At 43.3% G+C, this 14,038-nt stretch overlaps 1 protein-coding gene across 10 annotated transcripts in view; it reads right to left on the bottom strand.

The window, feature by feature from the left end:
- adam22 (ADAM metallopeptidase domain 22) overlaps positions 1–13,306 on the bottom strand; it is a 252,306-nt gene extending 239,000 nt beyond the window's left edge. For 9 of the 10 annotated variants that reach the window (XM_055655426.1, XM_055655417.1, XM_055655409.1 and 6 more), the window contains exons 1-3: positions 12,663–12,966; positions 12,194–12,387; positions 11,714–11,790 (exon numbers count right to left, since the gene is read on the bottom strand). In XM_055655426.1, the coding sequence (XP_055511401.1) occupies positions 11,714–11,790; positions 12,194–12,387; positions 12,663–12,750 (359 nt within the window). In that variant the 5' untranslated portion in view covers positions 12,751–12,966. The other variant, XM_055655349.1, reaches the window with a different exon arrangement.
- Positions 13,307–14,038: the final 732 nt, after the last annotated feature.

Consider the following 14,038-nt stretch of genomic DNA (forward strand, 5'->3'; position numbering starts at 1 on the left):
TTTTGTTCGACGTAATGCACATGAGATTGGGCCCACACTCTTTCCACTAGGGGTGCTGCATTGATGGCAGCCTCTGTCTACAGTCTGTCTGTTTTTCTATCTTTTTAAAACAAAAATAGTCAGTTTCAAAAGTTTGTTTTTGAGATTTATTTTGTTTTCTGTGGGGGAGGGGGGGTAGGGTGAGGGGGAAACCGTTTCCCAGTAACTTACTGGCGAGGATGCGACTATTCTCCGAGTCGTGTCCTCGCCCCCCTCCTCGCGGCCTACCACCTGGATTGGAGCGGCCTTTCCTGCCGGGGACCCGGACCAGGACTTCAGCAGCGGCGGCGCAGTGCTGGATACATCGCGGAGTGGGCGATTGCTTACATGGATCACTGTTTGAGGCTCCGGAGTGTTGGGCCTGCTGCTTCAACATCGGAGCTGTGGTTCGTAGAGCTCCCAGCACGGGCGGCGCTGACTTCAACATCGCGGAGTCCCGGGGCCCTTTGACGAGGGCCGCCAGCGTTGAATCTCCGCCTGTGGACTTCGGGAGCCACGAACACCGGTGGGAGGTGGCCGATTCGGATGTCCAAGCTGCTGAGGATGTCCTTCAGTCCCGACGTCGGACTTCCATTACCCCGGCAAGCGGGCCTGAGCATCGGGGCCGCCCGTAGTGGCGACAGCGGGGGGTTCGGGAGCCACCCGACCACGGGAGGACAACAGAGGAGGATGACTGAATTTTGGAGCCTTCCCTCACAGTGGGAAACTTTGATCCCGTTGTGTGGGGATGTCTGTGTTAAAGACTATCGTATTCTGTGCTCTTTATTATTCATATGGCTGTATGGCGACCACATTTTTCACTGTACCAATTGTTATATGTGACAAATAAATGTATCTTGTATCTTGTACACTCGTTGGTTTAATGGAATGAGGGATGATTGTCTTGCTATCTATCAACCTCAGTCAACCAAGTTCATATTCCATAACAGTAATTGTCCATATTCCATTGTCCATAACAGTTGACAATTGTTGCTGCTTCTCAATATTGAATCAAACACAGCCAAGCCTGAAACGGGTCATTCTATTTTCATGAAATAAACTATTAATGTTTATTATTTTAACTAATTTACTCTCCTGATCACAGGGATTAAATCAATTATTTCATTCTTAACTGTGTAGGAGAATAACATTTGAAATGCAAACCGGAAAAGTCAAGTTAGCTAGGTTCTTTAACTGTTGAAGATTCACTCGGAAGACTTGAAAGCAAAACTAATGAAAAACATCAACCTCAAAAATTAACTCAATTTCTCTCCCTCCAGTTGCTGTCTGACCTGCTAAGCATTTCCAACAGTTTTCAATTTTCTTTTAGATTTCCAGTATTTCAACTTTTTGATTTTCATCAACTGACAAGGTCCACATGGTAGGCTGCTCTGTAAGGTTAGAGTGCATGGGATCCAAAGAAAGATAGCTGACTGGATTGAAAATTGGATTCATGGAATGAGCAGAGGGTGATGGTGGAGATTTGTTTATCGGACTAGAGGTCTGTGACTAGTGGTGTGCCTCAAGGTTCAGTGCTGGGTCCATTGCAGTTTGTCATTTATATTAATGATTTGGATGAAAACGAACAAGGCATAATTAGAAAGTTTGCAGATGACACTAAAGTGGGTGGGATTGTTGATAGTATAGTTGTCATAAATTGCAGCACAATCTTGATGGGTTGGGAGGGTGTGCTGAGGAATGGTTAATGGAGTATAACACGGAGATGTGCGAGGTGTTTCATTTTGGGAGGTGCAGCAGGGGTATCTAGGAATGCAGTTACACAAAGTGGGGTCACGGGTAGATAAGGTGGTCAAGAGGCTTTTGAAACATGAGCCTTCAACAGTCAAAGTATTCAATATACATAATGTTTGGGACAAAGGCCCATCATTTATTTATTTGCCTCTGTACTCCACAATTTGAGATATGTAATAGGAAAAAAAAAAAAATCACATGTGGTTAAAGTGCACATTATCAGGTTTGAATAAACGCCTACATTTTGGTTTCACCATGTAGAAATTACTGCTGTGTTTATACATAGTCCCCCCCCACCCATATTTCAGGGCACCATAATGTTTGGGACACACGGCTTCACAGATGTTTGTAATTGCTCAGGTGTGTTTAATTGCCTCCTTAATACAGGTATACGAGAGAGGTCTCAGCACCTAGTCTTTCCTCCAGTCTTTCCATCACATTTGGAAACTTTTATTGCTGTTTGTCAACATGAGGACCAAAATTGTGCCAATGAAAGTCAAAGAAGCCATTATGAAACTGAGAAACAAGAATAAAACTGTTGGAGACATCAGCCAAACCTTAGGCTTACCAAAATCAACTGTTTGGGGCATCATTATGAAGAAAGAGAGCACTGGTAAGTTTACTAAATGTGTGCTGCAGGAGAGGAGACCATTCTGTGCATGCGCCTTTTTTAACGATGTTCTGCGCATGCGTGGATTTTTACGATTTGTCCCAAACATTATGGAGGGCACTATAGAAGTTGGGAGGTTATTTTATACTGTACAAGACATAAATGAGGCCACATTTACAGTATTGCGTTCAGTTTTGGTCACCCTATTATAGAAAAGATTTGTTACGGATGGGTACCAACATCCTGCTAAAACAACAAGTGGGGGGGGGGGGGGGTTTTAAACTAGATTGGCAGGGGGGGTGGGATCTCGTACAGGACAGAGGCGCGTGAGAAGCTTGAAGTTGGTATGGAGGATGGTGTGGGAAAGGTTAGAGAATAGAATAGGCAGGTGAAAGGCTGAGAGCGCGAAAAGGAGGGTTGGTTTAAACTGCCCTTATTTTAATGCAAGGAGCCTGACGGGTAAGGCAGATGAGCTTAGGGCATGATAGGTTTCAGCGACTGGGACGTTGTGGCCATGACTGAAACCTGGTTAAGAGAGGAGCAGGACTGGCATCTCAATGTTTTGGGGTACAGGAGCTTCAAGAGAGACAGGGGTGAGGGGAAAAGAGGAGGGGGGGGGGTTGCATTGTTGGTTAAGGAGGATGTCACGGCAGTGGTCAGAAGTGACATTACAGTCTAGTGAGGCTATATGGGTGGAGCTGGGGAACAAGAACGGGATAATCACCTAGTTGTGCGGGATACAACAAACCCCCGAATAGTCAATGGGAATTAGAAGAACGAATATGCCCGGAGATTACTGCAGCTGCAGGTCCACTAAGGTTGTTGTAGTCGGGGATTTTACCTTTGCCAATATTGACTGGGAAAATCATAGTGTGAAGGGTTTAAATGGGGTGCAATTCCACAAAAGCGTTCAGGAGAGTTTTCTCAACCAATATATATATATAGAGGCCCCCACATGTGAGAAGGCAGCACTGGATCTAGTATTGGGAAATTGGGAAGGGCAAGTTAATGAAGTGTGTGTGGAGGAGCCTTTTGGGATCAGTGACCACAGTTCACTTAGGTTTAAGATATTTATGGATGGGGACAGAGAGAACCCATGTGTTAAAATGCTCAACTGGGGTAAGGCCAACTTTGAGGGAATGAGAGAAGGTCTCACTCAAGAGCAGGTTATTTGAGGGGAAAGGAACATCAGCCAAGTGGGATGTTTTTAAAAGTATGCTGACAAAAGCTCAGGATATGTACATCCCTGTAAAGGGCAAAGAAGGCAAACGTTAGGAAGCTTGGCTGACGAAGGAAATTGAGGCATTGGTGAAAAACAAGAAGGATGCATGGGACAGGTATAGGAAGCTGGGATCAAGTGCATACCTTAATGAGTTTTTGGAATTAAGGAGTAAACTGAAAAAAGGAAATCAGAAGTGTAAAGAGGGGCCAGGGGATAGTTCTGGCAAGTGTCATTAAGGACAATCCCAAAAGATTTTTATAAATACATTAGGGGGGAAAATGGTAACTAGAGAGAGAGTGGGATCTCTCAGGAATCAAAGCGGTTACCCCTGTGTGGAGCCACAGGAGATGGGAAAGGTCCTCAATGAGTATTTTTCCTCCTTATTTACCGAGGAGAAAGATAGTAAGACGGAGGAACTTGGGGCAGTCAATGGAAGAGTCTTGAGAGCAGTCAGTGTTACCACCGAAGAAATAGTGTAGGTACTGATCCACTGTTGTTTGTCATGTACATCAATGATCTGAATGATGGTGTGGTAAATTGGTTTAGTAAGTATGCAGATTAACTTCTAATAAAATAAACAAAACAAAACAAAAAAAAACAAAAACAAAAAAAAAAGTAAGTATGCAGATGATACTAAGATAGGTGGGGTTGTGGATAATGAACTAGATTTTCAAAGTCTACAGAGAGATTTATGCCAGTTGGAAGAATGGGCTGAAATGGGGGACATTTAAAGGGGAAATTTTAAGAGTACAGAATCTTTATGTTCCTGGTCGATTGAAAGGAAACAGTAAACATTGGAAAGAGCCCTGGTTTTCAAGGGAAATTGAACATCTTGTTCGGAAAAAGAGGGAGATCTACAATAATTATAGGCAGCATGAAGTAAATGAGGTGCTTGAGGAGTATAAGGAATGTAAAAAGAATCTTAAGAAATAAATTAGAAAAACTAAAAGAAGATATGAGGTTGTTTTGGCAAGTAAGGTGAAAGTAAATCCAAAGGGTTTCTACAGCTATATTAATAGCAAAAGGATAACGAGAGATAAAATTGGTCCATTGGAGAGACAGAGTGGACAGCTATCTGCAGAGCCAAAAGAGATGGGGGAAGATATTGAACAATTTATTTTCTTCGGTATTCACCAAGGAGAAGGATATTAAATTATGTGAGGTAAGGGAAACGAGTAGAGTAGCTATGGGTGAGTTTCAAAGTAAAAGAAATACTGACACTTTTGAAAAATATAAAAGTGGATAAGTCTCCAGGTCCTGACAGGATATTCCCTAGGACATTGAGGGAAGTTAGTGTAGAAATAGCCGGGGCTATGACAGAAATATTTCAAATGTCATTAGAAACGGGAATAGTCCCCGAGGATTGGCGTACTGCGCATGTTGTTCCATTGTTTAAAAAAGGTTCTAAGCAAGCAAACCTAGCAATTATAGACCTGTTAGTTTGACTTCAGTGGTGGGCAAATTAATGGAAAAGATACTCAGAGATAATATATATAAGCATCTGGATAAACAGGGTCTGATTAGGAACAGTCAACATGGATTTGTGCCTGGAAGGTCATGTTTGACTAATCTTCTTGAATTTTTTGAAGAGGTTATTAGGGAAATTGACGAGGGTAAAGCAGTGGATGTTGTCTATATGGACTTTGGTAAGGCCTTTGACAAGGTTCCTCATGGAAGGTTGGTTAAGAAGGTTCAACTGTTGGGTATAAATGCAGGAGTAGAAAGATGGATTCAACAGTGGCTGAATGGGAGACGCCAGAGGGTAATGGTGGATGGCTGTTTGTCGGGTTGGAGGCAGGTGACTAGTGGGGTGCCTCAGGGATCTGTGTTGGGTCCTTTGTTGTTTGTCATGTACATCAATGATCTGGATGAAGGTGTGGTAAATTGGATTAGTAAGTATGCAGATGATACTAAGATAGGTGGGGTTGTGGATAATGAAGTAGATTTTCAAAGTCTACAGAGAGATTTATGCCAGTTGGAAGAGTGGGCTGAAAGATGGCAGATGGAGTTTAATGCTGATAAGTGTGAGGTGCTACATCTTGGCAGGACAAATCAAAATAGGACGTACATGGTAAATGGTAGGGAATTGAAGAATGTAGGTGAACAGAGGGATCTGGGAATAACTGTGCACAGTTCCCTGAAAGTGGAATCTCATGTAGATAGGGTGGTAAAGAAAGCTTTTGGTGTGCTGGCCTTTATAAATCAGGGCATTGAGTATAGAAGTTAGGATGTAATGTTAAAATTGTCCAAGGCATTGGTGAGGCCAATTCTGGAGTATGGTGTACAATTTTGGTCGCCTAATTATAGGAAGGATGTCAACAAAATAGAGAGAGTACAGAGGAGATTTACTAGAATGTTGCCAGGGTTTCAGCAACTAAGTTACAGAGAAAGGTTGAACAAGTTAGGGCTTTATTCTTTGGAGCGCAGAAGGTTAAGGGGGGGACTTGAGAGGTCTTTAAAATGATGTGAGGGATAGACAGAGTTGACGTGGATAAGCTTTTCCCACTGAGAGTAGGGAAGATTCAAACAAGGGGACATGACTTGAGAATTAAGGGACAGAAGTTTAGGGGTAACATGAGGGGGAACTTCTTTACTCAGAGAGTGGTGGCTGTGTGGAATGAGCTTCCAGTGAAGGTGGTGGAGGCAGGTTCGTTTTTATCATTTAAAAATAAATTGGATAGTTATATGGACGGGAAAGGAATGGAGGGTTATGGTCTGAGCGCAGGTATATGGGACTAGGGGAGAATACGTGTTCGGCACGGACTAGAAGGATCGAGATGGCCTGTTTCTGTGCTGTAATTGTTATATGGTTATGATACTGTTGTATTTGAAGTTAGACAAATCTCCAGGGCCTGATCAGATATATCCTAGGACATTGTGGGAAATTAAGGAAATTGCAGGAGCCCTGGTTGAAATTTACGAGTCGTCCTTAAATACAGGTGCCGGAAGACTGGAGGGTGGCAAATGTTGTGCCTCTTTTCAAGAAGGGCTGCAGGGAAAATGCTGGGAACTACAGGCTGGTGAGCTTAACATCTGTAGTTGAAAAGTTACTAGATAGTATTCTGAGGGATGGGTTACACAGGCATTTGGATGGGCAATGGCTGATTAAGGATAGTCAGCATGGTTTTGCAAATGGGAGGTCATGTCTCACAAATCTGAATTCGTTTTTTGAAGACGCGAGTTTGTTGAATGCCTCACATAGATTTCAGTAAGGCGTTCAACAAGAGTCCGCATGGTAGCTGCTCTGGAAGGTTAGATCACATGGAATCCAATGAGAGATAGTTGAATGGATAGCAGATTGACTTCATTGGAAGGAAGCTGTGGGGAATGGTGGAAGGTTGCTTCTCGGACTGGAGGCCTGTGAGTAGTGGTGTGTCTCAGGGTTCGGTGCTGGGCCTGTTACTGTTTGTCATCTACATCAATTTTTTGGATGAGAACATACAGGGTAAGATTAGCAAGTTTGCTGATGATACAAACGTGGGTGGTTTTGCAGTTAGTGAAGATGGTTGTGAAAGATTGCAGCAGGATCTTGATCGATTGGTCAGGTGCACTGAAGAATGGATGATGGAATTTAATACAGAGAAATGTGAGGTGTTGTATTTTGGAACATCTGACAAGGGCCTACACAGTGAAAGGTAGGGCTCTGTGAGTGTTGTAGAGCAGAGGAATCTAGGAGTACAGGTGCATTGTTCCTTGAACGTCCAGTCACACGTAAATAAGGTGGTCAAAAAGGCTTTTGGCACATTGGCCTTCATCAGAGTATTGAGTATAGAAGTTTCTCTGAAGAAGGGTCTCAACCTGAAACGTTACCCATTCCTTCTCTCCAGAGATGCTGCCTGTCCCACTGAGTTACTCCAGCTTTATGTGTCTATATTGAGCATAACAGTTGGGAGGTCATGTTGCAGTTGTATAAGACATTGGTGAGACCGCATTTAGAATATTGTGTTCAGTTCTGGGCACCATGTTATAGGAAAGATATTGTCAGGCTTGAAAGGGGTCAAAGATTTACGAGAATGTTGCCAGGAGTAGAGGGTCTGAGCAATAGGGAGAGGTTGAGTAGGCTGGGTCTCCATTTCTTGGAACGCAGGAGGATGAGGGATGATCTTATTGAGGTGTATAAAATCATGAGAGGAATAAATCAGGTAGTTGCACAGAATCTCTTGCCTGGAGTAGGGGAATCGAGGACCAGAAGACATAGGTTCAAGGTGAGGGGAAAAAGCTTTAATAGGAATCTGAGAGGTAACTTTTTCCACACAAAGGGCGGTGGGTGTACCGGACATGTTGGCTGGTGTGAGCAAGTTGGGCCGAAGGGCTTGTTTCACACAGTTGTATTTTGATTTCTTGTTGAGAAATATGAGGGTTTTTTTTTTTTTTAATTTTAAGAACTTGAAATGTTTCCATGATTTAATTCCTATTCGTGGCAGAAATTGTGCACACATAAATGAGATTGTACTACCTTTCCATAGTAAACATACCTTTACTAGTTATTGCCCTCCAATAGGCTAAATGAATAAAAAATATTTTAAAAAATACAGCAAAAGGTTAATTACAATACTGTCACCACCTTCATTTGGACTGAGGTTTTGAGGTAAAAATGCTCAGAATGTTGAAAGAAGGAGCTGCAGATACTGGTTTATGCAAAAGAGCACAAACTGCTGGAGTAAGTCAGTGGGTCAAGCAGCATCTCTGGAGAACATGGATTGTTGATGCTAATGGTCCTGTCCCCAAACAGCACTTATCCATGTAAAGCAGTATTCTTTGGAATGAATCTTCACTACATTCTTTCCCCATTTATAGTCATCTAACAAGTAAAGTTAGCTTACTAAAAAACACAGTAGTTACAGGAAATGTCAAAAGCAAAGGAACAGATCCTATTGAGATGTACAGATATTGTTTTTTAGTTAACGATAATTAGGTTTTTCCCTCCAAATATTGCCAATGCAATTATAGCCTCCAGATTCAGAGACAGTTTCTCCCCAGCTGTTGTAAGGCAACTGAAGCATCCTACCAACATTTTGAAGTTTGAATAGTTCTCCACCCAAAACATCACCCATTCCTTCTCTCCAGAGATGCTGCCTTTCCCGCTGAGATACTCCAGCTTTTTGTGTCTATCTTCATCCCACCAACAACTGGAGAGCAGTCCTGAGACCATTTGGACAATCTTTAATCAGCCTTTATTTACAAGCCAGTGGTATGAATATTGATTTCCCCAACTTAAACTAACCCCTGCCCACTCCCTCTCTCCATCCCTCCCCCACCCAAGTCACACCAGGTTTCCATTCTCACCTCGCAAACAGCTAACCAAGGCCTGTTTCCTTTATGTTCAAGAAGGAACTGCAGATGCTGGAAAATCAAAGGTACACAAAAATGCTAGAGAATCTCAGTGGGTGCTTTTTTTTTTCTCTTTTTCTTTTTTTCTTCAGTGCTGCACTCAGACTTTTCAGAGTCTGAAGAGTCTGAAGAAGGGTTTCGGCCCGAAACGTTGCCCATTTCCTTCGCTCCACAGATGCTGCTGCACCCGCTGAGCTTCTCCAGCATTTTTGTGTACCTCCGGTTTCCTTTATCATCGTTACATATCTTTCATTCATTTGTTCTATATCTCTCTACTTCACCGTCTATATCTCTCGTTTCCCTTTCCCCTGCCTGGTCTGAAGAAGGGTCTCGACCCGAAACGTCACCTATTACTTCTCTCCATAGATGCTGCCTGTTCTGCTGGGTTACTCCATCATTTTGTGTCTATTTTTATTTATTGATCTTGCACTTAATGTTATTCCCTTTATCATGCATCTGTACACTGTGGACGGCTCGATTGTAATCATGTAGTTGTTCCCCTTCCGCTAACTGGTTAGCACACAACAAAAAGTACACGTAACAATAAACTGAACAACCTGGTGTTTCGTTTTCATAAAACAGATCATTACATATTTTCAGAATGAGTCCAGGGGGAGCGGGCGGCAAATTTGTTACATTTCTGTCGACCTGGGTCTTGCACAGAGTGCCTGAGAGTTATGTAGGTCAATGCGTGCAATTCATTTCAATTCAAATACAATACAAAAATGAGCCGGAATGTCCGAGCCCTGTGCGTTACTGTCTTGTACTCAAATCTTCGTGACCCCTGCCCGCAGGGTATGAGGGGCTGAACGAACGTGCGCCATCCCCACCCTCTCCCCCTCCCACCCCCACTTCCAATCCGGGCATACGTCGCAGGAGGTGGGGAGAGTTCCCGACGGGGAGTAGACTGGGCTGGCCAAGAACCCCCCGAATGTGCGACGATCTTTGTGACTGCTGTCAAAAGCCTTTGGCCAGGTTATTGTAAGTATACATATTGTATAAAAACTAAAATCGGAAAATTGCTACAGCATTTAGGTACTAATATAATTAATGCAAAAGGGCTCAGGTCCGTAACTGCACTCAATCACAGTGTTACCCGTCAACTGCACCCAGTCAGTGGTCCCTGACCAGTTACTGTCGAAGGCGGAATGTCACCCGTCCTCCCCTGCACTTCTATCCTGCCTGTGGATACATCCAGGAAATACTAGAACTGACATTGAACGGCTGAAAGCCAGTGGTCTTCTACAATTCTGATCCTTATTTTATGCAATGGGATCACTGTGTTATGTTAAGTGCTGCCATTTGGAATTTGGCTGGCGAATCACGGGGGGGGGGGTTCATGAATCATTCAAACTAATCGCATAGTGTTACTGCCCACAATTTAAAGAATTCGAGGCCACAGCTCGGCTGTCCGCACACCAAATGAAATACAACAACCTGTAACTACCGTGAAGCTATTCGCATTAATTACACCCTGTACCAAACCTCTTTGTGTGGACACCGTCACAGTTATCTCATACAATAATTTCTCAACATTTAATTTCATTCTCTTCACTTGTTTTTTGTTGGTTTGTGTTTGATCCCTTTCAGATTTTGTTAGCGACTAAGTCACTTCTTCATATTAGTTACTGAAACTGTTTCAATGTGTCCCAGCTCCAAGTGTTTTCCTAATGGATTTAATGAAATTAACGATTTTAAAAAGTAATGGCCAAAAATTCCCAGGAACTTTCTTCTGAAGAAAATACAGTGTTAGCGGAATACGGCGGCTCAGGGAGCATCTGGGGAGAGGATAGGCAGGCAAATTTTCTGGTTGGGTCGTTAGTGTCCCAACCCAAAGCCCATTCCATGTCTGATTCCCAAATTCCTCCAGCACGTTGTGATTTGCTCAAGAGTTCGGCATCTGCAGTTTCTTGTATCTCCCTTTCTTCAGAAGAAACTCCCTGATAAGTCGCTGGCAGGAAGGACATCTTTGTGATTGAGGCTCCTTGTGATTGAGGCAGTGCAGCGTAGGTTCACGAGATTGATCCCTGGGGATGGCGGGATTGTCATACGAGGAAAGATTGAAAAGACTAGGTTTGTATTCACTGGAGTTTAGAAGGATGAGGGTGGGGGTTTTATAGAAACATATAAATTTATAAAAATTACTGGACGAGCTAGATGCAGGAAAATGTTCCCAATGTTGGGCGAGTCCAGAACCAGGGGTTACAATCTTCGAATAAAGGGGAGGTCATTTAAGACTGAGGTGAGAAGGAAAAAAAAACTTTTTCACCCAGAGAGTTGTGAACTTGTGGAATTCCTGCCACAGAGGGCAGTGGAGGCCAAATCGCTAGATGGATTTAAGTTAGATAGAGCTCTAGGGGCTAGTGGAATCAAGAGATATGGGGAGAAGGCATGCACGGGTTATTGATAGGGGACGATCAGCCATGATCACAATGAATGGCGGTGCTGGCTCGAAGACCCGAATGGCCTCCTCCTGCACCTATTTTCTATGTTTTAATGGTCAACTCACCCCAACGCTCGTCTGTCATACAGACTCGCTGTTTCCATTGCCCTGGACCGCTTCAACCACTCCTCAAAAATAAGTAACATCGCAAGAATCCAGTCAGTTCAGGAAAATCACAACTCTAACTGTGCCAATCTCTACCAAACTTTCGCCCAAAGCGACTTTAAAGTCGATGGGTCAAGGTGGAAATGTGCACGACGAAAGAACAAGAAAAGTCCCCGCAAAAGGGAGGGGCTGATGCTGTACCGCCGTTAGATTTCTCCTGGCACATACTCACTGATTTAGTTCAACGTCAAGAATGAAGGACGAGTTGAAAGCATCAATCTGGAAGGTCGCTTGAGCGATGTGTGGGGACTGCAAACATCAAAACAACGACAATTAGTTACCTGCACGATGAGAGCAAAACAACCGCACCAAGTGAAAAATGCATTGGCAGAATGTGCAGAGCCAGCACTCACTCGCCATGCAGTTGTAGTGCTGACTTTTATAAAGCCACTCAAATTAAAACCAAAAACCGTTTTGAACAGCATTTGTATGCCTGAGTTGGGGAATTAAATGTTGAAAAACAAATGCATTTGATGTAATGAATTATACAAACCAGCCTTCTGATTGCAAATATTTATTTAGTGGTTCTGCTGGTTTTAATTCAGTCAACGTCGCCATGGGGCGTTGGTTAGTAATGCAGAGAGTGCAATTTATGTATACATTTTTTTAAAATTCCAAATAAATACAATGAAGCCGGACTTTTGACACTTACCGGGTGGGTGGCTGCGCGTTCCCGTGTCCTTCTCACTCGGGTGTCAAGGCCCACCCGGCCGCTGGCAATGAGCCGAAGCGGGCTGGATGTCTGAGGCGGTTTCAAGCCGTGCTCCCCCCAGCTCTCCGCCGCTGCCGCCGCCGCCGCCGCCGCCGCCGCCTTCCTCCTCGAGGCGTCGTCACCTTCGCCCGTACCTGCAATGTGCACGATTCCCGGATACATTGCCGTGAGTTGCAGTTATCAGTTGGCCTCTCCGTTAAACCCTTTAAACCTCTCGTCCCAGTACATCGTCACCCCAAGTTGAAACACAAAATCATGCAGCTCTACATCTCTCTCACTAATAATACCCCCCCCCCCCCCCCCCCCCCCATTTAAATCAGCTCTCATTCTCATCCCCATATAAAAAAATACACCCATCCAGAGAATTGACTCAACATTCAAAGATGCTGCTTTCAGCCGAGATTCTTACCGGGGTTTCTATTGGCGCTGCTGTATTGAACGAGATAGACTAGTCCACACAGAGATACCAAGGAAATCTGACGCGGCAAAAGCTTCATATTTCATATTCTTTGCAATCCTGCAACACAGAGAGAAAAAAATACTCCGTTTTCGCCTAACGTATTACATGGGTCCTACAGGACGCCCGTGGTATCTTTCCTTCGTAGTGTGCTGGGTGTGTACATTATCTTTTCTCTGCTCCCTTTAATGCAGTCTGCAGCACTTGACGGCAGTGACAGGCTCAGAGCATCCGTGCATCAGAGCCACTCCCCCCTCCCCTACCTCAGCGCCTTCAGTCACCCGGTTCCCTTCGCTCCCCGTCCAAGCGCTCATCTCGCGAGCTGCAGTGTGCCCGGAGCCAACACTGAGCATGGGTAACTAACAGCAGCGTAACGATCCGTGGGAGAGGTACCGTCTAGCAAGTGCGGAGACTGCAGCAAGAGGTAATCCGGCTACGACAGGATATCTCCTACCAGATTTAAACAAAAATAACTCAATTGAATCAAAAGTCAAGAATGTTTAATTGTCATACGCCCCGAAAAAGGAACAATGAACAATTTACTTGCAATAGTAGATCAGGCCTGCACACAATATAATATTTATAATATATCATAAACAAAAACAACAAAAATAAATAATTTTAGAGATCAGTTCTGAGAAAGTAAAATCACATATGAAGCCAAACGTGTTACTTGCAGGCAGTAAATTGTGGGGAGATGCTATTGTATCTCCATTATACTACAGTACTACACTCATAATAGACCCACAGGCAGCATTGATAATAATTTATGTAAAAAGCATGTTTGGTTCACAAAAGTTCACAGTTTCTTGTTTGACATCACTCCTTAATTTGTAAAGGAAGCACATTGTTGACAATGGATTGTTTATATAAATAAAACTAATGGTTGATTGCCAACTACCCAGTATTATTACTGGTGCTAAAATTATTCCTGCCAGAGCAGATTAAATAAAATATCTATTCTGGATGCTGCAACAAGAAGGAGATACTGATCGTGGATCTTGTTGGCTGTCTGGCTGTTTAACAATGATTATAGAAATAAAAAGATTAAATAATGAGCCTGATTTTCCTAGGTTAGCCCTGCATTTCCTTGAATATGAAAGACAATAATTTATCTAATTGAGGTGTGTTTGATAATTAAAGGATTTCTTTGGGAACATAATAACTATTTTATGACATGAAAATGACTAGAGTGGTCAGAAAGGTACTAGAGAATGGTTAGCATGTTATACTAGAGCATATTCTCAGGATGAGATATATATGCATTTAGAATGACAAGGCCTGATTAGGGATAATCAGCATGGTGTTACATTGTATGCAGGACCTAC

The sequence above is a fragment of the Leucoraja erinacea genome, chromosome 2 (genome assembly GCF_028641065.1).
Source record: "Leucoraja erinacea ecotype New England chromosome 2, Leri_hhj_1, whole genome shotgun sequence".
Lineage (NCBI taxonomy): Eukaryota > Metazoa > Chordata > Chondrichthyes > Rajiformes > Rajidae > Leucoraja > Leucoraja erinaceus.